Source organism: Dermacentor silvarum, chromosome 1 (genome assembly GCF_013339745.2).
Source record: "Dermacentor silvarum isolate Dsil-2018 chromosome 1, BIME_Dsil_1.4, whole genome shotgun sequence".
Taxonomy (NCBI): Eukaryota; Metazoa; Arthropoda; class Arachnida; order Ixodida; family Ixodidae; genus Dermacentor; species Dermacentor silvarum.
This window is the reverse complement of record NC_051154.1, coordinates 108600265-108624852: the sequence shown is the minus strand read 5'-3', so window position 1 is coordinate 108624852 and position 24588 is coordinate 108600265. Positions and strand designations below refer to the sequence as shown.

At 45.9% G+C, this 24588-nt stretch overlaps 1 protein-coding gene across 3 annotated transcripts in view; it reads left to right on the top strand.

The window, feature by feature from the left end:
- Nucleotides 1–22145, top strand: part of LOC119434682 (Golgi-associated plant pathogenesis-related protein 1) — a 44217-nt gene extending 22072 nt beyond the window's left edge. For 2 of the 3 annotated variants that reach the window (XM_037701773.2, XM_049672111.1), the window contains exons 2-5: nucleotides 9916–9968; nucleotides 12059–12484; nucleotides 15564–15693; nucleotides 19935–22145. In XM_037701773.2, the coding sequence (XP_037557701.1) occupies nucleotides 9916–9968; nucleotides 12059–12484; nucleotides 15564–15693; nucleotides 19935–20167 (842 nt within the window). In that variant the 3' untranslated portion in view covers nucleotides 20168–22145. Of the gene's footprint in view, nucleotides 1–9320; nucleotides 9433–9915; nucleotides 9969–12058; nucleotides 12485–15563; nucleotides 15694–19934 lie in introns of those variants that run through there. The other variant, XM_037701779.2, reaches the window with a different exon arrangement.
- Nucleotides 22146–24588: the final 2443 nt, after the last annotated feature.

The window sequence follows — 24588 nt, the reverse complement described above, 5'->3', positions numbered from 1 at the left end:
CAATGAAAGCTTGTGTGCTTATGGGCTTGTAATGTGCCCGTATTGGCATGATTAGCCGGGCCTGGATGCGCGAGATTGTCCGTACTCATGAACGGTTCATAAGGACGACCGGTCGAGAGAACGAACGATATAGTAGCGAAGGTATACCCGCCAGTTGGGAGAACATTGCACGCAGCGAAAGCTTCGTGAATGCGATTATTTTACGAAATGTTTGCTGCCCTCCGCAGTTTCGCTCCCACTTCTCCCGGTTCACGTGTCTCGCCTGTTTGTCTGTTACGGAATAATCGTAACCCAGCCTGGGACAGAAAATGTATATCTCTGATATTTTCGACTCCGTTGCGTTTCTTTCTATAGCTCTGCCGCGACGCTTGTAGTTCCTTGTGTTTAGTTCACTACGGTGAACAAACAAAACAAAAAGGCGTAACCATTCCGTAAGCGGAGAAACAACTCTGCCATCCTGGTCCAGCGACCTTGAGCAAAGACTAGCGTCTCACGCGCGGTGAGCCGCAGCCCGTACGGCGAACATAAAGGAGGGGGGTGCTCGAGTGAGTGTGCGTGACACAGGGGGTGGGAGCGCGTCGCCAGGGCTTGCGACATTTCCACGGCAATTCTCGGCATTGTGTTCCGGGTCCGTGCAACTCGTCATTCGTACGCTAAAGTGGACGCTTAGTTCGGAAACAATCGCCACGCTTGGAAGCCTTCCAGATATCGTTGCGAAATACTTCAACTGCTCTGGGCAAGAGTGACGCAAGGAAATTAAAGCGAGCCGCTTCTTCAGGAAATGGGCGGATTATCTCTGGGATCATCTTTAGGTGGTCTTGAGCGTGCGCCGTGGCGGCCAGGTGGAGCTACATTTATTTATATTCCTCCCAGAGAGCGAGGATTCGGGCTTGAATTTTTTTCCAACCAGTGCAGGCTCAGGCTTTGACCACAAGGCGGAAGACGATAGCTTCTTTTTGGAGCCGTGGAGCGATTGGCAACCAGTAGTCGTTGGGCGAGGCTAAGCAGGCTGTGGCGGCACCCATGGAAGCAGTGCCACTGTAGCACAGACACATTGCAACAAGTGGCTGGTCGTATGAGCAGGCTCGGCCGACGTTAATGACGCTCGACGTTAATTCTAGTACCATTAACGTGCCAGACGCTAATGGAGCCTTACCTCTCAAAGGCCGGCCACCAGGACTGCTGAAAGGCGTTTTGGTTAAATTCGATCAGTGTTATGATCAAAGACATGTCAGTGCAAATTTTCTCTGCAAGAAAATATCATTAAAGGTTTTTGTTCTTGCTTACTACGCATTCGTTAGCATCAGCGGCTCAACTCAGTTCATGATACCGTTCAGCCACCTATCGGCGCCAGTATGTTGTTGAAAGCGCAATTATAACAATGACTGCCAGCGCAATACCGGGGCCGATAACGCAGACCTAGTGTCATCGCCATTATTTCAACATGAATATTCCCTGAAGCTAGCTATCCGAGAAGCATTGTCTCGTTAAAAACGCTTTTGTCAGCTGGACATGCATTCGGGTTCATAAAAGCAGTGCATTATTAATTTCCAGTTTCCAAATCGAGCGGCAACTGTAACCAAGAGTCGACAAAAAGGAGTTATCTGCTTGCGCCCATAACAAATAGGGCGTAGACTCATCTTACAGAAACCTATATATCTATAGTAGCCAACGTCAGAACGACATTGGGGCTTCTTCTTTGCAACAAAAAAGCAAAAGTTCGCTGTGGTAGAGTATCATAGTGTGGACATGAATTTAAATGCAAAAATGTCGCAGTTTCACCCGAAAGGCGAAGCATCAATTGCGATAGCAAATTAGTAGAGAGCTATACGGAGTAAGGATAGTAGTTTTATCAGCTGTATAAACTTGGACATGCAGCAGCACCAGCAACGCGCAGAACTGTTGACGCCGTCGGCGTTTTGCACGCGTTCGCACCGAACGCGCGCGGCGTTGGTGACTGTTACCGGTGCCTGGCGGCTGGGAGGTTTTCGAAGAGATCAGAACGGGACACTCGTCGAGCAGCGTCGGAAGTCTTTACCACCTTCTCGCCTCGCAACGTTTTATTGCGATAGCAATTATATGGACACTTCAACCGAATTTCTGCCGTCGGCCGTCGCCGTGAGGTTCCGTATAGATAAATCTTCGCCGCGCGCCGTATGCCCCAGAGGCAGCGTGCGGGGACGCGCGCTATCACGGAGAGCGAACGCACTCAATCTCCCACGCGCAAGCAAGGAAGCGGAAAGCCAGCGCCGGAGGGAGCAGGGGGGGGGGGGGGGGCACTTCTCTGCCAACAACCGCGCTCGTCGCTCGTCCGCACAGTCTCTTATCTCTCCCACGCGCAAGCAAGGAAGCGGGAAGCCAGCGCCGGAAGGAGCGGGGGGGGGGGGGGGGGCGCACTTCTACGCTGCCAACAACCGCGCTCGTCGTTCGTTCGACCGCACCGTCTCTTATCTCCACACGGCTCTGACCTTTATGCGCCGTGCATTCGCCGCTCAGTTTCCGTTGAAGCGATAGACCGCACGTACCTTCGCCCGCTGCTGCGGCGTATATATGCGCTTGCTGCCAGCGTTTTGACAGTCGTTGTCTGCAGTCATTCAGTGTGATCTATTCATGTTTGTTTGTGCGCGCTCACACCACGCTTGTTCAATCAGTTAGTAATAGTCGGGCCACATTTTCCAACGCACGCTACACATGCAATGCTGCCCGGGTCGGCAGCGCTACAGGTGTGTCCCTTCGCACGCGCTGCCCACGGGAAGCGCTTCTCATCAACACCGCCGTTTCACACGCGCCTTCTCGTGGTCATCGAGTCTCTCTTCATGTCGGTCTACTTGCGCCGCAGCACACCTGCTTACTTAATCAGCTCATGTTTACTACAATTCATATTGCCACCAAAGCCGCTCACCTTACTTCGTATGACATTGCTGTGTTGCTATCGCATTCATCGCTTCGCCCTTAGGGCGAAACTGTGACATTTTTTATATAAATACGGATTTGGTGCTGCAGCTAAACGTTGCCTCCCTTCTCTCCCTCCCGTCCCCCCACGGCGTTTCGAGCGACGGAAGAAGTCGCGTTTGCTCTCCCCCGTGCGTTCGCTCGCCGTGAAAGCGCGCGTCCCTCGCGAGCCTTCACTCCCACATACAGCATACGGCGCGCGGCGACGACTTCATCGCCGTTGGACTCTATACGAAACCTCACGGCGACGCCGACGGCAGAAATCCGCTTGGAGTGTCCATATAATTGATATCACAATAAAATTAAGTTCAATTATATGCCAGTGCGCGTCCTCCCATATTTTCAGCATCAATTGTTGCCCCGAAGCGAACATCACTGCGTTTTCCGCTTCTTTGCGTTTATTTATTTAATTTGTTCCTTTGTGCGGCAACATCCGTTTAAATATTAGACAACGACAAGGAAGCCCCGGTGGGTGCTCATGACTTGGTAATACCTGCCGTATACGTTCCAACCCACTTTTATTCTTCTGTAAGTTTCCTTCTCAGGAGGAGGAGGAGGAGGAAGAGGAGGATAGTGTTAGCTACTAGCGGATCTAGCCTTGCAGAGGCCTTGCCGGGAAGTTTTTTTTTTCTTTCTTCTCGTTTTCTAAAAAAATCGGAGGGCTTGCCAAAGTACATATGCACCAAAATTTACAAAGGGCATGAAATAAATGCATGCATGCCTGTTTGCCGGCAATCGCTCCACTCTAGCGTCTCGAGACGCTAGGGTGGATCCCTTTAAGGTGCAGGGATAAACATGCCAAACAGTTAATCGCAGCGTAAGCAGATTTAACGCTACCAAGAGGTACAATGCTACCTCTCCACAAAGTTCAACCCGTACCCAATGAGAATGTATGCGGCATGAAACAATTGGTAACGTTTAGCATTACTTGCTAAACTTGCAAATTTGCTAAGTTCGTATTCCCAAAAAAAGTTATTACGCTATAACTGTTTGCAAGAGCAAATGCCGGCCAATGCTGACGCTGGACATATAGCGAATGCGGCCGGCCGCGATGGGAAACATCACTTACGAACAAAAAGTTTTGTGAACACAAAGCTTTTCGTTAGTATGTGCTCTTTGCAATCAGGATTGGCCGGCATTTGCTCGTACAAACGGTTCCAGCGTAATAGCTTTTTGTGAATCCAGGCCCAGACGTTTGGCAGGTTACGAGAGGGTGAGAGTGAATTATTAATCGATGATGTTTGGCAGCTTGGTGCTATTTTCGGGAGGACGACAGTGTTCTTTTTTTTTTTCATAAACATTAAAGCTGCCTGAATTCGGTGTTGGCTGACATGCTGTCAGTATTGCACGGTGACCTACCCGTGACACTCCGCCCGTAACTTGGCGTTGTTTGTCCAGAGCGAAAGTGCTAGCTTTGTTCAATGTCTGTCCACAACGCGTGACGTGTGTTCATTATCTGGCGCCACAATAGTTCCACGAACGGGTAACACCCCTTTCGCGACGAAATCGCACGCTGGCGCAGCTATAAGAAATGACGTCGCGCTATCTTGCTGTATAAGCACTATTGCAGGCGACGATAAGCGTCGTGCAATGTACGAGCGTTACCCATTACACGCGGATGGCCGATACGGCAACAGCTAAAAACGTCACTCGTCTGAGAGCACGTCACGGCTCATATGAGAGGAAGTGAGAGGACGTCACAGCTCAGAACATAACAGTTGAAGTGGTAAGAGAGAAATGCCGACGTTACGCGGTATCGGACCGATACGTTGTTGCGCTTTAAGCGATGGTTAATTTTAATTATACGTAGTAAATTGAGCAGCGTATAAATGTCCTGACTAAACATTTCAATGAGGCGGTTCTTTGCGTTTACCTTGATACTGACGAATCTCCTAGTTTAATTTTAGGTACACTTGAGGCGAAAGCGAACAAAGTCACTATTGAAATTAATTTTTATTTCATCTGCAAAGGAGAAAGGGGGAGTCTCTGCTTAGAAACAGCTTGAAAAAGCCCGGTCCCCCTGTATACAGTACGACGTATACAATCGCCATTTTACAAGAAACAATGCCAAATAAATAAATAAATAAATAAATAAATAAATAAATAAATAAATAAATAAATAAATAAATAAATAATGCTTTACACGATTATCTCGATATCATGCCCACACCTTAAGGAAATCATGCCTGAAAGATGTTATCTCAGTCATATGATACCTTTGTTCTGCCGCTAAATGTCGGACCCCCCCTTTTCTCTAGAGCTACCAAATTCGAAAGGAAGTTTTAGCATGAGATTTAACTTCGGAGCAATACAAACAAATTAACGTCGCAGTACCCACTATAGACAAGGGGGGGGGGGGGGGGGGGAGTGGCAGAGTTCAAGTTTACGGTTACACATCCATTTCGTGCACTACTCGTCAGAGCGGTCACAACAATTTTCCTTTTTATACACTCAGGGCGCCTAGCATATAAGTTACGCATAGGCAAAAGACAGAAAAGAAAATTGCAAAGTGCCACTTAATGGCAATCTGATGACCGGAACGTGCGTCTTCTCCATCTCCTTGGCTTGTTTGTCGATCGTGTTTACTTTCAGCCCCACGTGCCACGGCCAGCTAACGCAGCTTTCAGGGCCACTTAAGGCCCTTTTAGTGGCCCTCCATATTTCTTCGTATTCGAACTTGCAAACCACGGAATTGTGCGGTACACAAATTCCTTCGTGGTTGTACCTCGGAAAGGTAAAAGCAAGACATTTACTGCAAGCGTTCTCTTTTTCGCATAATTCGTGCAAGAGGGCCTCGGCAACGTCTGTAATTTTGCGCCTTTCTATATTCTGAATCACATTTGTCTAGAGTGGTCAATGGGCCGATTTGGCCGCCATCTTTCGAGAAAAAAGAAAGAAAAAAAAAAGATCACAGGCCGACGTTACAATAAGCGTGGCCATTCCGCGCATCTTCGCTCCATGCACAAAGACCTTTTCATCTGGCGAGGAGGAAAGGACCTTTCCTCCTCGCTCCTCCTCTCTAGCTTGTGCGAGACGGCGCGGTGCTGCTTGAATGTCAGAATAGTGTTTGCCTGAGATCGTTGGTTGCACATAGCACGAATGGATTCCAGCAGAACATATGGACACGGACAGAAAGGGACGACGACCCACACGGACAGAAAGGGACGATCGACGTCCCTTTCTGTCCGTGTCCATACGTTCTGCTGGAAACCATTCGTGCTGCTTGAATGTGTTGCCGTCGCGTGCTGCGGAACGATTTGGGGCTGTTTTAGCTCGTTCTCCCAAAAATTTTCCTTCTATGCCAGTTCATACAAGGTCGTCAGGAACCACTGCGCAGCCTTTAGGTGCGGCAGTAACTGCAGTATGCAGAAATTTCTCCTGACTGCGCAAACATACGAAATGCGTTATCAGCCGCGTTGTATGTACGTGTTTTGAAGTATTTTGACTGCATTGGGGGGTTTCCACACGACAAAGAGCAGCGGCGCCCGTGGAATTCCTGCGTGAATTGGAAAATCTTCGCACTATCGGATCGCTTGGTGTGGGAACAGAAACATAAGAGTGCTCGTGTGGGGCCAAACCAATGCAACCCCGAAACACCTAAACGCTAAGCGTTACAAAATATTATCGTCAACCACCGACATCGTTATCACGCATTTCATGTGTATTATGCTGAGCCTACGTTAGCGTCCTGTATAATGCCGATGGCGTGGCTCAACACAGCGATCACTGCGGTTGGTAAACCATCGTGATACATAAGCTTAGCGCTTCGGCATTGCCTCTTGCTCTGTAAAACAGTAAATATGTTCAACGGGGATCGCATAAAGGAGATGCGAAGGATATTTGTGCGGACACAATTTCCACAAAACGGGTGAGTGCGTCGTAGAGGACGGGCCGAACAAGACCCCCCCCCCCCCCCCAAAAAAAAAAAAAAAAAAAAGAAAGAAAGAAAGAAATCGCTTTTCTATCCCCTCGTGTTCTTAGATTTAGGTGCACGCCCCCACTATGACGTGCCTCATAATCAGATTGTGGTTTTGGCACGTAAAGCCCAAAATTTGACATTCGAAATATTGAAAGACGCTTGACTCCGCCGTAATGTCACGGAAATGAGCGCATTTGGTTGGCGCATGCTCCTTGAGTTGGACAGCGGTGTATTTGCCACTGCACAGTTAGGCTGTCACCGACTCAGGTGGGGTCGGACTAAGGGAGTACGCATTTATGCACATTGAACAACTGTGGGTACGTTGAACGTGGATTTCCCTAGAAAGAACGTGTAGAGAGCCGAAATGGCCTGTACGGATGTAAAATCTACAGGGAGACTAAGAAGTATGCGAAATATTAACATACATTATTACCCCTAAAATCTTTCCACTCTCCCTTCATTCAGTTATGTAAGGGTTGTAACCCGTACTGAAGTATGACCGTCTTTGCAGGGGAGTGAGTGAGTGAGTGAAAAAAACTTTATTGTAAAATAAATTATTCAGCTGGCCTCATGCGAGGCTTATCTATGGTCGAGGGCAGACCACAGGTGACAGCACGTACGAGGCCGAAGTATCTCCTCAAATTGGTTTTTGCGTGCATGTTTTTGATGAGCTTTTTCTTCTCCTGGTTGCACAGAAAAAAAAGGAAGAAAATGCGCATTTTTATTACGCACGCTGCTTTATCAGGTGCTAACATGTTAGGTATCAATTGTCTTTCTATACCTCATGCACACATATATATATATATATATATATATATATATATATATATATATATATATATATAACACTCCTAGGGTTAGTTCTAGTTGTAAAAACATAAATACCCCAGAAAGTGGATGGGAAAACGGCTCCGTGGTAGCTCAATGGTGAGAGCATCGCCCGCGTAATGCGAAGACGTGGTCGTTCCGTTCCTCGCACTCCGCCGCCGCCGCGCGCGACTCACCACCGCCGGTCTGCGCATTCCAGAGGAGTGACGTCGTAGCCGTGGTAGACGCACTGGCGCCGGCGCGCGCTCGCTGTGCAGTCGCCGTCTGACACTGCGCTGGAGCCGCTGCGCTTCTGACTGGCGTTTGCCAGTGTGGTATAGCCATGGAGAAGGAGAGCGCAAATGCTGCTCAACAGCGCAGAAGAACGGAGAAGCTTGACTCATCGGATCCCGAAGTAGTTGCCTGGCAATTAGCGGTTGAGCGTAGGAGGAATGAACAGAAGAAGGCTATATACATGTGCCACATAATACGTATACCGCGTGTGTGTCATTGGAGCAGCAGTAAGCATGACAATCAAGCTAATCCTTGACAATCTAGACAACCAGGAATGCTAAGAATAATCAGCTGAACCTTTGCTAACGCTACGTATATCCTGGCATAGCCGAGCTAAGCCACTGCAACTTTTTTTCATCCGTTTTCATTTCCATTAATTTATCATTTCTTTAATTCAATTAGTAAGTACAAGTAATTTCCCCTATGCTGTCCTTGGTGTCATTGTTTGTTGGCTTCTTATGGTATGATTAATAAAACTCGGACTCCTCGGTTCCCTTTCTTCACACACACACACACACGTGTGTGTGTGTGTGTGTGTGTGTGTGTGTGTGTGTGTGTGTGTGTGTGTGTGTGTGTGTGTGTGTGTGTGTGTGTGTGTGTGTGTGTGTGTGTGTGTGTGTGTGTGTGTGTGTGTGTGTGTGACGGCGTTTGAGTGAGCCTATATGTAGAAATGATTTTTTTAATTGTCCCAATATAGCTTCAAGAGAACTGCTATTTGGTCTAGCTGGTGTTAGCTGAAAGATATAATTGCCGCAAATAAGACGCGCAAAAAATAGACACAGACGACGACACGGACCGCACTTCAAACTGGTTTATTTAGGGTGCAGACCTACAAATAAATACGCAAATACACGCATGTACAGTCTAATCACATAACTCGAGACAACCAGCGGTCGTACAATCTCGTCTCCGATTTATATAACAGAAGCGATGCATCACTGATACAGCTATAGTTTTTCTTTCGTATGTAGTACGCTTCCATTAAACCACGTGCGGTTTGATTAATATAGTTTCGTCCTAATATAATGCTCAAGACGAATCCAGACACGGCACACTTTTCAGAGATATGAGATATTTTGACCTGCATCTCCGTTTTTAGAAGTGAGCATATACCGCAGTGAACGCAGTGGACACTGCAAGCGAGTGCCAAATGTTTTAGCGCAGCACATTTATAACAGCGGCCGAAACGCGACAAGATAAAATGACAATAGGTTTCCAACTCCGGCTTGTGTCCGTATCAAGCTAGCATGCCGCCGATGTTTCTGTAGACGGTCGTAACGGCTGACGAAAGGCGGCAATGCCGCAGTACAAAGACGGCTTCAGTCGCGATAAGAGAGCCATATAAAACATTCCGAATCGCACCTCGGACACATAAGCTCACGGGACACTTGACAGCACGGTACCCGCAAAGCAACGACCAGCTTAGTCGCGGCGCCGCTGTAGAGAAGAGCAGACTCCAAGTGAGTATACGAGGCCGATTCATCGTTCTATATATATATATATATATATATATATATATATATACTCAATCATTTTCATAAACAGCGATGTCGCTTTCCTGTGACGCCGCGTGCCTGAACCATTAAGTCGTTTTAATGGCCAATACGTGTGCCGGTAATGCGTGCTAATACATGCGATATGTCCTTGCGGCACTTAAAATTGCTTGTAATGCAGTAATAAACGTGTCTAACGCATAATGGTCGTCTTTACGATGAACGCTGCCGGCAAAATTTCGAGCATCCGGCTACGCGAAAAAGCCAACTTTTGAAAGTGATCTCTCGCTAGACGACTTTAGGCGAGCGGCGACAGTTTTGTACGAGTGAACATCAAGTTTTCTGCAGGACGGTGGGTGACGTAATTTGCATTTCTTTAACGGAAATCGTTGGCGTAACGCGTCTTTCCATTTTATATTGAGATGTGCCTTTTGTTCTATTCCTACACAGAGATGTCTTCTGGCAACCACTCATTCCAGCAGACAGTGACTCGCGTAGATGGGGTGAGTCTTGTTTCGTTTCATTTAATTTTGCGCTTCCGACAGTCGCTGCTGTTAACGCTTCTCACTTTCTTTTCCATTTTTTTTTTCACCCTCTAAAGTCCTGTGAAAGCATGTTGTCGCTTAGTTCAACACACATACATACCTATCAAAGCTATCTCACCCGAAGATGCGCCGGGGTGGCGTAGTGACTGTGGCGTTGCGCTCCTAAGCACAATATCGCGGCACCAAATCCCGGCCACGGCGACCGCGTTTCGATGGGCGCGAAATGCAAAAACGCCCTAGCACCGTGCAGTGGGTGCACGCGTAAAGAACCCCAAGCGGTCAAAATTTATCCGGTGTCCCTCACTACGGCGTGCCTCATTACCAGATCGTGTTTTTGGCACGTGAAACCCCGGAACTCTATATATATATATATATATATATATATATATATATATATATATTATGGAAACCGAGGAGACTTGAGAACTCCTTAGCGAGCGCGAACACTAACTTAGAAGGACTTGCTGTGGGCCTGTAGTTGGCGCATACTTGGCAAGCGCAAACACACTCGCTAAAAAAAAAAAAAAAAAAGCAGACAAGGGACCGGCGTCTGTGCCATTGTCCGCTTTTCTTTTGCGACGTGTGCGTGTGTATCCTACAAATTTGCATGCCATGCCATGCATTTCAACAAGATGTCGAGTGAAAAGAAAAGAGAAAGGCTTAAACTGACAATCGAAGAAAAAAAAATCTAAGCAGCTACAAGCGCGATTGGCGGCGTATATACATTTCAATTATACTTTATATGTGTACTCATAAAGAATTATATTTCACGGCGATCAAGGCGTGTGTACAAGACCTGTAACTGGCCCTGTCCATGTATTGTCCAAAGTGACGAATTGTTGCACAACGCCCTCAGTTTTGTAAGCATAGCGGCCACATTTGCTAGGCGTAAACGGGACCGCACAGCAACACGTGGTCTACGTCTAATTGTCTGCCGCACCACACCAACACAGTGTGAAACTTGCGCGATAAATTCCAAAAGAAAGCGATTAGTGTATGGACTGCACCAAGGCTAAATCGGTGAAACAAGGTTTCTACACTCGCAGAGAGTTTTCGTAATATTTTCTTAATGTCGTGAAGGGAGCCCTGCAATCGTCTGTTATTCGTGCTTGGGGGCACGGTTCGCCAATTCGTCCGCTCTACCACTTGCAAACAGGACAGTGCGTGACTGGGAATCCGTCGAAATGCACATTCACGAGCTCAAGTTCTTGCAGTGTGTGCAAGCTGCACAATTTCTATTATAACCTTACTGTACGCATTTTCTTTCTTTTTCGGTTTTCTTTTTTTTTTTCTGTCTGGACGTTGCACTGATGCTCAAGTGCAGACTGTGAATAGCGGAGATGGCGCGGTCGCAACTCATTTGCTGACCAGCGATATCCGAACTTAATGGTAATGTAATCGCTTGGCATTGCGTTTTGTTGCGCGCTGTATTTTTACACGCGCGTACAAAATTGCCAGCCTGATTTCACACTTAACGTTTAAAAATTTTGCTTAACATTCTGAAGCACGGAAGAAGCTGTGTGTGTATACGGATACCATGTGGTAAAATAACTTCCTGGCTAGTGGCCAGTATGTCCTCAGATATTCCGCGCGCAGGCCCAGACCGTTAATGCAGCGAATGTTATCTTCGTATTAACTAAAATATTTTTGTACAATCTCAGTAAAAAAAAAAAGGTGCAGTGTACGTGATCTGCGCGAACTGCAGCCACTGTAGTGTCAAGTCACGTAAGCGAAATGAACGAAAATCTCGGAACACTCCGCACATTCTCTCCCAATAATTTTATATGGCGCGCAGCTGCAGGCTCAAGTCATCCTTCAAAGTATAGCGTTTAGTTGACTTCTCGGCACAACCGAAATTCGGCCACAGTTCACTGGACCAAAACTACTCGCTGTTCTATTGTGGTTTAGCACGCCCCAACACGCATGCTTCCGTGTTCTACATCTTGCGAATCAAACACTAATTAGTATCTTGTCTATCTTGCCAAACTTCTCCATCTTGCATCACAATATCTATTGTCGGCGTTGCGGTGTGTGCTTTGTGTCAACAGGGCGTGGTCACCACCACCACCAGGACTCAGCGCATCGTGCAGGTCTCCGAGACATCGTCGGGATACCCGAACGACATCTTCGAGACGGGCTGCCAAGTGAAAAGGACCGTGGTGAAGCGCACAATCAAGCAGCACGCGGACGGTACCGAGGAGGTGATCGAGGATGTTGTCACCGACGACGGCGGCCCCCAAGTTCACGAAAAGCCCAAAAAAGGTATCTTCGGCTTCCTGAGCGGCAAGAAAGACAAGAACAGGGCAACCGTCGAGGAGCTGCCCAATGACCGACAGGCAGTGGTCAAGCCCATAAGCGACCGGAAGGCCCCGGCCAAGCCTCTAAGTGACAAAGAGTTCCGACAAGACAGCCTCAAGTGGCACAACCACTACAGGGCCATCCACGGTGTCCCGGCGCTCAAGCACAGCGATGAGGTAAGGTTATACCCGCGGTGAGCGGAGCTTGAACGAAAACGCCTCGCATGCCCGTGAAATACACAATGCGTGACATATGTGCCTACCACTTTGTGTCGTCGTTCACGAGCAAGTTAATTCAGTCGTGGTTCGAGGAGCTACATTCTGATCAAGCTAATGCAGCTTTCTATACCGCGCACAGCAGCTATCTTCCTCCAATATATCCTTGGACTAAGGTAGCTCCGTGCAGTGTGATAAGGTGACGCTTAGCATGAATGTAGCTAAAATGTGTAGACCTGTGCAAAAAAATGTTACCTATCATTATATCGGTCTTTAGCAGTGGCGCCGGAAGTGACTGTCAGCTAGGTGGAGGGCATCGGTACTGCCTATACCCTGTCTTGTCTGAATACACTACCTGCCACTCTATCGATGACGCCAATGTTAAAATGGTTGTTTATCCGCGCTAAATATATAGGATAATTTCGCAAACATCATACTGAAAGTAGAGCGCAGAATAATAGTAAAGAGGTTATCTCCATAAGGAACTTCAGAGCGAAACAGCTGAATTGTCACATGTTGGCCAACATTAACGGTTATCTTTTATTTATTTACACATCAAGAGTGCTAAATGGACATTACATGAGTTTACGTGAAGGTTACATATGTGCGCAATGGCTCTAGGTTCACTATATATTGTTGACTTACTGCCCAAACATCTGCTATGCCAGTGAATATTAGTTGCTTTTATTGCGATAGCGATTATATGGACCCTCCAAGCGCATTTCTGCCGTCGTCGTCGCCGTGAGGTTCCGTTTAAAGTCCAACGGCGATAAAATCGTCGCCACGCGCCGTACGCTGTGTGTGCGAGTGAAAGCGTACGAGGGTGAGCCGGCAATCGCGGGCAAGCCGGAAGCACGCGTTCTTATTTCGCGCGTGAGGCACGGGGGAGAGGCGACGGAGATGAAGAGGGAGGGGGGGTGCGTTCTGCCCCGTCGGCTGCTGCTCATAGCGCTGCCGCTCAGGCGCCGTATCTTGAAAGCGACCTGCAATGCGGGCGAAGTGTGCGCCCGCGCGGGCCTCATCTTCAAAGCGATCTGCGATGGGGACAAAGTGCATGCGCCGAGTGCCGGTAGCTTCGTACGCACTGTGCTTTCTACGTTTAGTTCGCGTTGAAGCGAGACGAGAGACAGCGCGAAGGTGAATTTGACCGCTGCTGCTGTAGCGCTTTCTCACTCCGGCGTTCTCGCAGCGAGTTTCCGCGGTCATCGAGCGAGATGTGCTCATGTTTACCTGTTCGCGCGTGACACCGGGCTTGTCTAATTTAGTTAGTAAGCGAATGTTTACAACTTTATACGACCCATTAAACTACTATCCTTGCTTTGTATAGCTCTCTACTAATTTGCTATCGCAATCAATGCTTCGCCTTTCGGGCGAAACTGTGACTTTTTTTTCTTACAGGCCTCATGCAGTTAATTACAGTAAGTGCCCTAATTTGAATGTATTTATTTTTTCTTTATGAGCACTTGACATCGAATGCTCAGAAAATCCACTTTACGCCGCACATTCAGTTGTAATTTAAAGGGGCACTGCAGCGTTTATTGAACACGGTAACAACACGTTAGCGATCTGTAGACAATGCTGATGTGAACATGGGAGCCGAATATTATTTCGCTGCATGTAGCAGGGAGCTGACAAGGTCTCATAATAGATAATGCAACTTTTGAGGCCCTTTCTTCTCTGCCGCTGTCGATGACGTCATAGCCAGTGCGACAGTACATAGACACCAGCCATCGACCGATTGTTCATGACCATGATTAACTCCCGAGCGAAGCCTCGCACACGCATGCCGTGTCACCTCTCCTTTGTCGATCTCCGGCACCTTTGCCCGATGCCAACCTTGAAGGGTTACCACCAGAGCCGCGCGGAGAAAAAAAAAAAGTCGCAGTTTCGCCCGGAAGGCGAAGCGTTGATAGCGATAGCAAAGTGTTATACAAATTAACGAATTAAGGTTCGTAGTTTCATCGGCCGTATACTGACAGTAAACATTCGCTCATTCATTACATTAGCATGCATGGTGTCACGCGCGCACAGGCCAGCATGAACCGATCTCGCTCGATGACCGCGAACCCACGCTGTCACAACGCTGGCGTGATGATGAGCGCAAACTGAGGAGAGCGAACGCTTCTGCTGCCTCTCCCTTCAACGCGTCTCCGAAACTTGAGATTACGCGACCTTCAGCACTAGGCGCGCGCGAAGACAGCGCACATGCAGCCGCCAGCTATCTCGGCTCACCCCGGCTTTGCACCCGCCGAAGATTACCTCCAAGACAGGGTGCGGGCGGCGCACGGCCGGACTGTAGATAAGGAGACGCGCGCTCTGTTACTAACTCCCCTGTCCGGAACCGCGCGCTTCATCACGTGACCTCCAGCATTAAGCGCGCATCAAGCCATCATCGTTTCCGGCACACCTTCGCACGCTTCCGCTTGCAGGGCACGATAGGATTTTATCGCACTTAGAGTTTACACGGAACATCACGGCGACGATGAAAATTTGCCTGGAGTGTCCATATGAAGAAAGGTGTAATAGGCAGGACATTGCTATCAGTGTTGCGCCAGCTAGAGGAAACGTTGTGTTGAGGGGAATGGACAAAGTAAAGATTGTTCTCTGTGTATGATCATGTCCGCTTTTAATGAGTCCCTTTCAAAATTTTCCTCCGAAATATATTAATTGAAAGGTATCGCACTTATTCCAGTGTGGACCTCAGTGTACAACCGGTTAAATAAGGGTTAAATGATTACGCTATACGAAAATTATTACTTTCACAAGCGTTATGTATGGTGAACACTTAAATTAAATTTTAAAATATCATGTCCTGTATGTCATTTGGTATCTCGAAAGGTGCTAGCGTTGAAGACTTACTTCTGCAAAGTAAGTGATGGAGCGAAGCATTCCTCGAAGCACCAAGGAAGCCCAACGAGAAGGCAAATTTATGACGAGGGTGACATGTATTGATTCATCGCAAAGTAAATGATACCTGCATTTCGATGCCACGCCCGGAACACACAAGGAGTAATTTCACCCCCCTGCTTTCTTTTTGCAGCTTTGCCGCTACGCACAAGAATGGGCTGATACGCTCGCCAAGAAGGACACATTTTGTCATCGTCCGAACAACAAGTACGGCGAGAACATTTACATGGCTTGGTCATCGGACCCCACCAAGGAGGTGACAGGTGCGCATGCAGTCACTTTCGTTGGGAACAAAACATTTTCCCTTGTGCAGCATTTAGCTTTTTAACACCCCTTGTTTATTTATACTGCCGCGACAAAAAAGTAAAAAAGAAACACGGCTTGGAGCAGAACATATCAGTGAAAACATTTCGCTCGAATTGCCATGCTAAGTGTCTGCTGAACTTGAAGCTGCGTAACATGTTTCTCACGGCAAAATTTCCCTGAAGGAGGCAAACAGATTATACGTAATGTTCTATGTTCAGCAATTCTCTGAAGCTTTTATTCAGCAATTCTCTTCAGCGTTATATGTTTTTGGTGTTCTCTGAAACACCGAAACACATAACGGATTAACAGTTACTGCGGTAGCACGTTGCACCTGCGCACATTGTACAGTAATATGACGTCAGGAACATATGCGCGCACATGATGTGGCGCGCCCAACGTACTAGTACCTGTGCAACGCTGCTAAATGCAAACGCGTCCGCGACCACGATGGGGCGAAACATAATTTGCTCACTTTATTCATCGTGCGTCTTCCGTCATAGTATAGAATTCTTGCGCAGCTACTGCCAACGTGTTGCACCCACTACATCACGAATTGGGAAGCTTTAGAAATAGGCGAACCCAAGTTAGGGGACGCTATCGGCCGGGTGAACGAAAGGACGCAAAGGAAATACAAAAGAGCGTAAGTGGGGTTATGGTGTGAAATACCAAATGCAACGGCAGTCGTTTTCGAGCGGTGCAATTATGTTTCTGTCACTTTGTTTTGCCACTGATGCTTCTTGCGTTAAATGTGGATAAATACTTGTACATATACACATCGTTTCTCGACTCTGTTCAAACAGTAGTAAACCATCACCAGTAGCAAATGCAACGCAATGAAAATAATCTTAGCACCACTGTCCATGTGAAGTCCGGCTTTATTCCAGCCCGCCCGCGCAATACGTATGCGCAATACTTCCTTTCGCGCCCGTCTTGGCCCGGACACAAATGAGAGAGACCCAAGCGGTATTCTGGCCGATGGTCGACGATTGGCAAAACGCTGGGAAACAGTTGGCCAGTCATATGTGTTGGGCGGGCCACGTTTGGTGGCCAACCACGCGCTCCAAGAACGCTGTAAAAACATTTCCCAATGTCCTAACAGACAAGCCGGATTGCGAAGTTGGAATCATCTCTGGACTGTTGCACTCGAGCACGAAGGCACGCGCTGCAGCTTCTGCAGTGCTTTTGTGGGGGGCTCACGCGTGATTACAGCAGTCCAGAATGCATTAGAATAGTACAGGATGCCAAGAGAGCTCTCGTTGGAAAGTTCTATACACCCAACGCAATGAGGTCGTTGCGGTACACGATTATAGCTAAAAATTTTAGTTTTCGCACGAGGGTAATATGTTTTATGACATACTTATAGACGCACGCTACTAGCTGCGCAGCTAAAGCGCACACAATAACTTGCGTAATTATTCCAAACCGACGAACCGACGTCACAAATTTGATTCGTGACATCGCACCGCCAGGAAATTGCTGCTCTTCAAGAAATAGGGAATTTACAGTTTATACACTCGGCTACGTTTTACGAGCAACATACATATATGTATGCCGTATCGGTTCTTCTCACGGAGTTAGCCGGGGAGCTCATGGTGAGATTTCGTGGAGGTCGGAGATAAAGGCAGCGATTCGCAGCAGAAGCACCGCGCGAGAAGTGAGTAAATGTATGTATGATGCGGTGTGCGTGACAATTCGCTTTAAGATTGGATGCCTATCATAATGAAAGGTCTGGCTCTGCCCCAAAAGCATTAATCTCTTTGGTTTCGGGCTGATCGAAGCTAGCCATCCAAGAATTTGTCTCGGGCCATGCAAAGCGCAACGTCGGCACCTGGCCGACTTAAGCCAATGTAAATGCTCGTGCTCGACCCAAGCTACATTGCCAATAAACTTGGCCCAAACAATCCTTGGCCGGTCACCATTCGTTTCACCAAGGTTGGGCCGGAAGAGCTTTTACCCTTTGGGGAATGGTTCTGGAATCGTTGTCAGAATGTTTCCTCAGGTAATGTGAGCTATAGATGCGAGGAAGCTTTAGCTCGGGAGCTCCTAGTTAATACATGGGAACGCAGAAATCGTTTTTCTCGGCAGCTACTGCATCGAGTTTGACGAGGTTTGTTGCATATAAACGGAACAGTTCATATCTAGTAACTGTAAAAGTGATTTTCCAATTTATGCTACTAATGCTTTTCTTAAAAAATTTAAGTTGCAGAACTTTAAAATAAAACTACAGTATGGGCTTTACGTATCAAGTTTACAACTGCGTAACGCAAAAATAAAAAATGGATGAAACGCGATAGCATTCAAAGATCCTTGACTGTTTCGCACGCTTCCCGGCAACTACAGCTTATGTAACCGTAATGTTTACCGGGAGACGCTGGCGGAGAACGCTATGCACGAAGGCGAGCTTTCTGGTACAAACGCGGCCTCTTGCGTGGGCCGGTCCCGGAGGTAGTGCACAGCCACGCAAAAAAAAAAAAAAAAAAAAAAAAATCATCATTTTCAGGTTTCTGTTATTGTTTCGCACTTTTCAAATTTCAGTCTGAGAAGATTTAACATAAAAGGCATGCGCGCTGTCGGTCTTTTGTTTCATGACATTTGTTTGCGGGCTTTCATTCTCCAAATTCCGAGGAATAACTTTGTCAAGAATGTAAGACAAGGTATGAGCAACTTTAGTGATAGAATGGCGTGGCAATACAAAGTAATACCCCGTTAACTCCCGGAAGTAAAAACTGGAAGAACTTTCGATATAAGCGGAGTTTCGAGATAGTCGAATTCACGAAAATATAAGCATAACCACCGCGTAAAGCCAACATGGCGCCTTTCCAATTTGGCGCCGGTAACCGCCGACTTCGTTGCCACATTGATGGGAAATCACCGTGGCGGGGTGTAGCATCGCCATGGCTGCAATATTTTAGCGATTCATTTTCCGACGCTACTCTTTCTCGCACTCGTCGCGCGCGCGTCAGCGGTCGTAGCGACGCTGCGCCCGCGTAATCAATGGGATCAGCTGTCCGAGAACTGTATAGATGAGGGTGAAGTAGAATCAAGCAAAAGGCATTGGGACAAAATTGCAGGCCTGGGCTGGTATTTTGTAGCGATGCGTTATGCTTTATTCTATACTAGTCATCAACGCTCACGGCCGGTTGATCCGGTTGATAACGTACGATAACGTGAGCGGACCGTCGCTCTGACCGCTGATCAAGCGCGAAAAGCACGAAAAGGCATTAGCATAGGAAAAGGCATCGCTACAAAATACCGGCCTGGTTTCACTTTTTGGTGATACATCTGTGCAAAAAAAAAAAAAAAAAAAGTACAAAAACGTTTCGCTACTGTCTTGTTTTTTCATCATTTTCGCAGTCTAGGTTTCGAGATATCCGGAGTTTGGCGTAGTGGCGTTTTCGAGATAAGGGGTGAAAAACCCATGGAGTTGACACCGTGCCAGGGAAAACATTCGATTTATCCGATAATTCGAGATATCAGAGTTCGAGTTAACGAGGGTTTACTGTAACCCGCATATACTGCATGCCATATTACAAGGCTTGACATATACATATAAGTAAACATATACGGGAGTTACCACATATGCCGGAATACACGGGAATTTTCGCTCACGGGACGCCGGCGCCGACACCAAATTTTCTGCGACACGGAGTCTCTAACGATATCACAATTCAGTAAACTACAACTATAATATGCCCAAAGCGGAATAAATATATGTACAATACATCGCTCTGAAATATACCGCTAATTTGCGAGTAGGACTTTTGCACAACCATCGTAAAAATTGTGTAGAAACTTCACGTAAGTTGTAAATTTAGATATCAAGTTGTTCTATTTAAGATGCTCTAACAAATTCAGTTTGCAGAAATGCCGTATCGCAGAGTTTGAGATTTGTGAACTTCGTGCTTCTAATTTATTTTTTAACTTGCCAAGTCTTGGCACTTTTTGTCAAATTCATCGTAATTAATCAAAATCCAGCTTTTCAGAGTTGCTAGAATGTAAAATTCTTTTACAGGCAACAAATTTCATTCAAATCGGTGCAGCAGTTGTCCAAGCAGAACATTTCTGTGTTTTACATGTACTTTAATAGGGAAATCAGAGTTGACCCAGAGCTAAAGCCGAAAGCTTCCTCTGAAGACGCTGGTCACTGCGTCAGCAGGCGATGCGCGCTTAACCGCCAGACTCGCTGCTGTGTTCGCAGGGCAAGAAGCGGTCGATTCGTGGTACAGCGAGATCAAGCAGCACCAGTTCGGCTGCGAGCCGCGCAGCCTTGGCTCTGGTCATTTCACACAAGTCGTCTGGAAGGCCAGCACAGAGCTGGGCACAGCCCGCGCTCGCACAGCTACCGGCAAACTGATCGTTGTGGCCAACTACAACCCCGCGGGCAACCTCATCGGATCCTTCGCCCAGAACGTGCCGCCACCCAAGAAATGAGCACGGCGTTATCGTGGATGAGCGCATGGTGGCTTTGCAAGATTGTATATATACGAGCTTTTCGCTGTAAACGTTGGCTATCTGAAAGTCCGCATTTCCTGGTTCGGAAGTACGCTTACCAAAAAATCATTTTTGTGCAGTATTACCCGCATCATTAGAAATAATCTTGGTGTCAAGTGCCAATGTTAACGTGAGCACAACTGCTCATGGCTTCTGTGTCTATGCGCCATTTTGGTAAGGGAAAGAAGCGAGAGCATAAGCGTTGGAGAACAAAACGCAAACATATGTTTACGACGCACAAGATGTTCTGCTATATAGTAGCTATAGAGTGCTGCTAGAGCAGCGAAATGTATGTTTTTAGAACCGAAGGACAATATGTGATTGTAAAGTTTATCTGAGCTGTGTATGAGAGTCACTTGATGCTGGGAATGAAGTGGGCTGCGTCTGCTTAGGTGCAAATGTGAGTAGACGCCAGCATGTTCTAAAGCTGCCGTGACTAAGGCATTTATCTTCAACCGCAGGTGTCTAAACTATTATTTTCAAAACACAAACATATATATTTACTATGTAAATTGTATGGTGCCAGTGTTTTTGCACATGTAAGCTTTTAAAGGCTTTTATATGTGCACTTGAGCTATTCAAGCTTGACATGTTACCTTTGCTTGAAGACACACTAAACATCTCGCAAAGAAAGAATGCAGAGAGGCACATGAGACTGGGCCAGTCATAGAGCTGACACATTTTTCTCCACCTTATTTTGTTTAACAGCATACACATACTCAAAAGTTAAGAAGTGAACGTTTGAATCAAAGAGCTCCACAGCAGTGCTTGTTTTCACATAGATTCTTCATCATGCCTTAAGGATGTTATGACTTCCTTTCTGAAGAATGTGTGAGGCTTTTTCATTTTCGTCTGCTCTTTCCGAGACTAAATATGCCATTGCCCAAGTTGCAAATGTAGTGTTTCGAGAATTGAACTATGATATTCTGACAACAAATACAAGTAAGAACAAAATCATGACCTGTAATACATTGTAACATAGCTTCACTAAATTTGTGGAAAAGCACTCCTGCTGGTGGATGAAAGTGTACCAATTGTCTCTATTTGAACATTCCTATGTGCACTGGCATCAGTATTCTGTGTGAGTAAATAAAGAGATCCATGCCGATAAGTAAATAATGGGCAGTGAGTGAGCCTGATCAATTTAGTAGTGCGATCTCTATTTCTGAACGCTGCATAATGCAGGAAGCATGCACTATGGTTGGTCTCTACTGACGCGTATATTGTAGCTGAAATTGACGTCAATGCCAGTTTTGTAACACAAGGCAAGATGATTTAAATATCCAGATTGGTTGGTTTTATGTGACGAGTCTTGTGGGGTGCCAATGCCAGAGGACACCATGACAGCCTCCAAATTGCCGTTTAATATTCACGTTCCATATAGCATTAAGATGGTCGTGAGCACCTTAGCCTCTCAGCATGCGTGACAAGATTGAATTTTATAGATTGTAAAAACCAAAAGCATTTGGCGAAACACCCACTGTGTTCGAGATGCCATCACAAGTTTGCTACTGTTTGTTTTCATGCCAAATAGCATGAAAACAGGGCCCTTGTAACAAAGCTTTGTGTAGCTATTTTTTGCACTTTAAGCATCCCTGAACACGAACGTGGGCTTTACTGGTGCCCATGATCAACACTACTGAAGTATTACAGGGCATTCAAAAGCCATTACAAAAAGAAGAAAATATTTTTATGGGCTGCCCCATTGCCACTCAGTGATCATTGTACATTTCTGACTAAAGTGATTGCAAGTATCTCGTTTACTTGTAGCACACAACATTCCTTGCTTAAGCACACACTATGCCCAATGTACGATATTATGGCTCGCTTTCGTGCGTTGGGTAAGAGACCAAAGAGTGACGTATTCTTTTTTTTATGCCTTTTTTTGGAGAAATAAAGTTGTTTTGTTGGATCACTTTGCAAGTCTCTCTGCTGTCCATTAAAGGGAGGAATGTACGACTCCATCATATTTACATGCCCCAAGATGATTAAAGCATGACAAAGGTGTCACAGAAAGATGCAGACTTGTGTATCAACTAACAGTGGGCAAATAAGGGAAGCCTCAGCCCATAGCCAACATTTTGACAAGAGGACTTGTCTTTGTCATGGCAAAAGCTGCTTTTCTTGGCAGGGTTTATACAGACCCCTTGACTCACAGGCAAGAAAGGGCAAGGTGAGGGCTGGGCAAAGAGACGCTGAAAAGTGTGGGGCTGCAGATGGCAGCAGGAGGCTCTCGAACCTTCGGCTGTTCTGAAACATAAAGCAGCCCCATGGAGAGGAGAAAAAAAAAGGTAACAAGAATGATGGAAAGAAAGAAAAAGAAAATGTTCCGTGTAAGTGGAGTTCATCTGATGGGCTTAGTGTTGCCAAAATAGAGAAAATAAGCAAAAATAACATGTTTGGACGGTTAAAAAAACAAGTGAAGAAAAAAAAAAAAAGCTCGGAGAACTAGCAAGAGGTGCTGAGCAAAGAGAGAAAAGTGTGAAGAAGAAAAGCAAGCAAGGGGGCACAAACAGACTGCTTGTTGAAAGAGAAGAAAAACAATATGTTTACACAATATAACTATGAGGAGAGGAAAAACACTAAGAATTAATGAACGATGAATAATAAATTGCACAATAGAATTAACAAAAATAAACGTTACTTGTAAAAATGGGTATGGTTACGTCTGTCCCTACCAGGTGTAAAACTGCAAAAGTAGAGCAGTGCTGTTCACATTCGTGTCATTAGTATAAGAAATTCGAGACCTTCTTTTGAAATATTAATGCCTGTTGATTGAAATATCTTGAACTTGTGAATGGGGAACACTTTTGATCCAGCACGAAACATAACACAAGAAGGCACAAGTAAAAAGACAACACACAGCGCTACTAGCAACAACAATGTTTATTCTCAAAACCAGACCGCTTATATACCACATGCGCCATAGCAGACATAGATCACGTGGAATCACTGAGAAACATGTGCGATTGAATTCAACTAACGAACCATATTTAATGAACCGCGACAACCTGCCAGAACAACCTGTCACCGCTTACACAGGAAATCTAACTCCTTAGGAGACAGCGCTATCTTAGGCCTGCTAATGCACAATTCACCAAGTGCGTCGATAAGCTCTGCCTCAACAATCCAACTGGGTGATCTCTTCTTTATATCGACCAACAATAATGGTCTTGTCAAATAAAGCCCACCAACCATATGCCTGGGTAAGGAGGGCAAGAAACCGATCAGGCGGCAGCTTTTTTGTTTTGTTTTTGTCCTCTCTCAACTGCTCATTTACACACCTACTGGTTTGGTCGACGTATTGTTTCCCACAAGAGAAAGAAATACGATACACTACAAAAACAGTACACAATACGATACACTAGTAGAACTGAACAGAAGAGTTGAATACCAAAACCTCACTCATATAAGAACCAAGAAGCATAATCTGAAAAGAAGACTAAATGTATCAGGTTTTATGTCTTACACATGCACATAAAAAAAAAGAGTACTATGTATAGTGTTGCTAGAAACAAGGCAGGGAGGTTAACCAGACGAACATCTGGTTTGCTACCCTGTATGAGGGAGAGGGGATGAGGGATTAAAAGAGGAAAGGAGAAGGCAAAGAGAGAGATAGTTCACTCACACCGTAGCAGGTGTAGGGTGTCTACAAGCGACCTCTGTTGACTTTAAAATAAAAATGTGCACGTCCACTTGCAACGAATTTTTAAACGAGCATAAGTTTTGAGATAAGTGCAGTCAAACTTAACAAAACACCTTTTATGCACTGAAGCTCAAAAGTTACTGGCACAGCAATGCATTTCGGCGAAAACATTGCGAATGCGTATCTCGAAACTCGTGTCATCCCCAGATTTCGTTTCAAGTGGATTAGACTTTCGAAGTCATTCGCTAAAATTCGCAAATGCAATATGTGACGTAAAGGAATTAGTTGGAAATTTAACTAGCCAAAATTTGTTTTTTAGTGACACATTGATTTTCATTTTCAGTGAAAGCAGTGTCGACGTCTGAGAGTAATCCAGCTTAAGTAGCATTGGGCTATATGCCAGTGGTGTTATTTAAAAACTATGTTCATGATAAAAAGAATGGTAGAATGCTATCTGTATTAAGATGCACGGATAAACCTTTTATTTAATTTAATGCATCACCACATTGTCCTCTTTTTTTTACCCTTTTTTTTTGTAATTTTGGAGATATTGATTTAAACACTTTCTCCAGTACATCTTATTCAGTGCATTCAATGCCGCAGTGTGCTTTTGAAACGGAATTAAAGAAGATATGCCATTAGTGTATCCTTAGTGAGTGCATAACGAGGCAGACTCATGGGTCCATGATAACGTCTTCGACCACTGCACATCAAT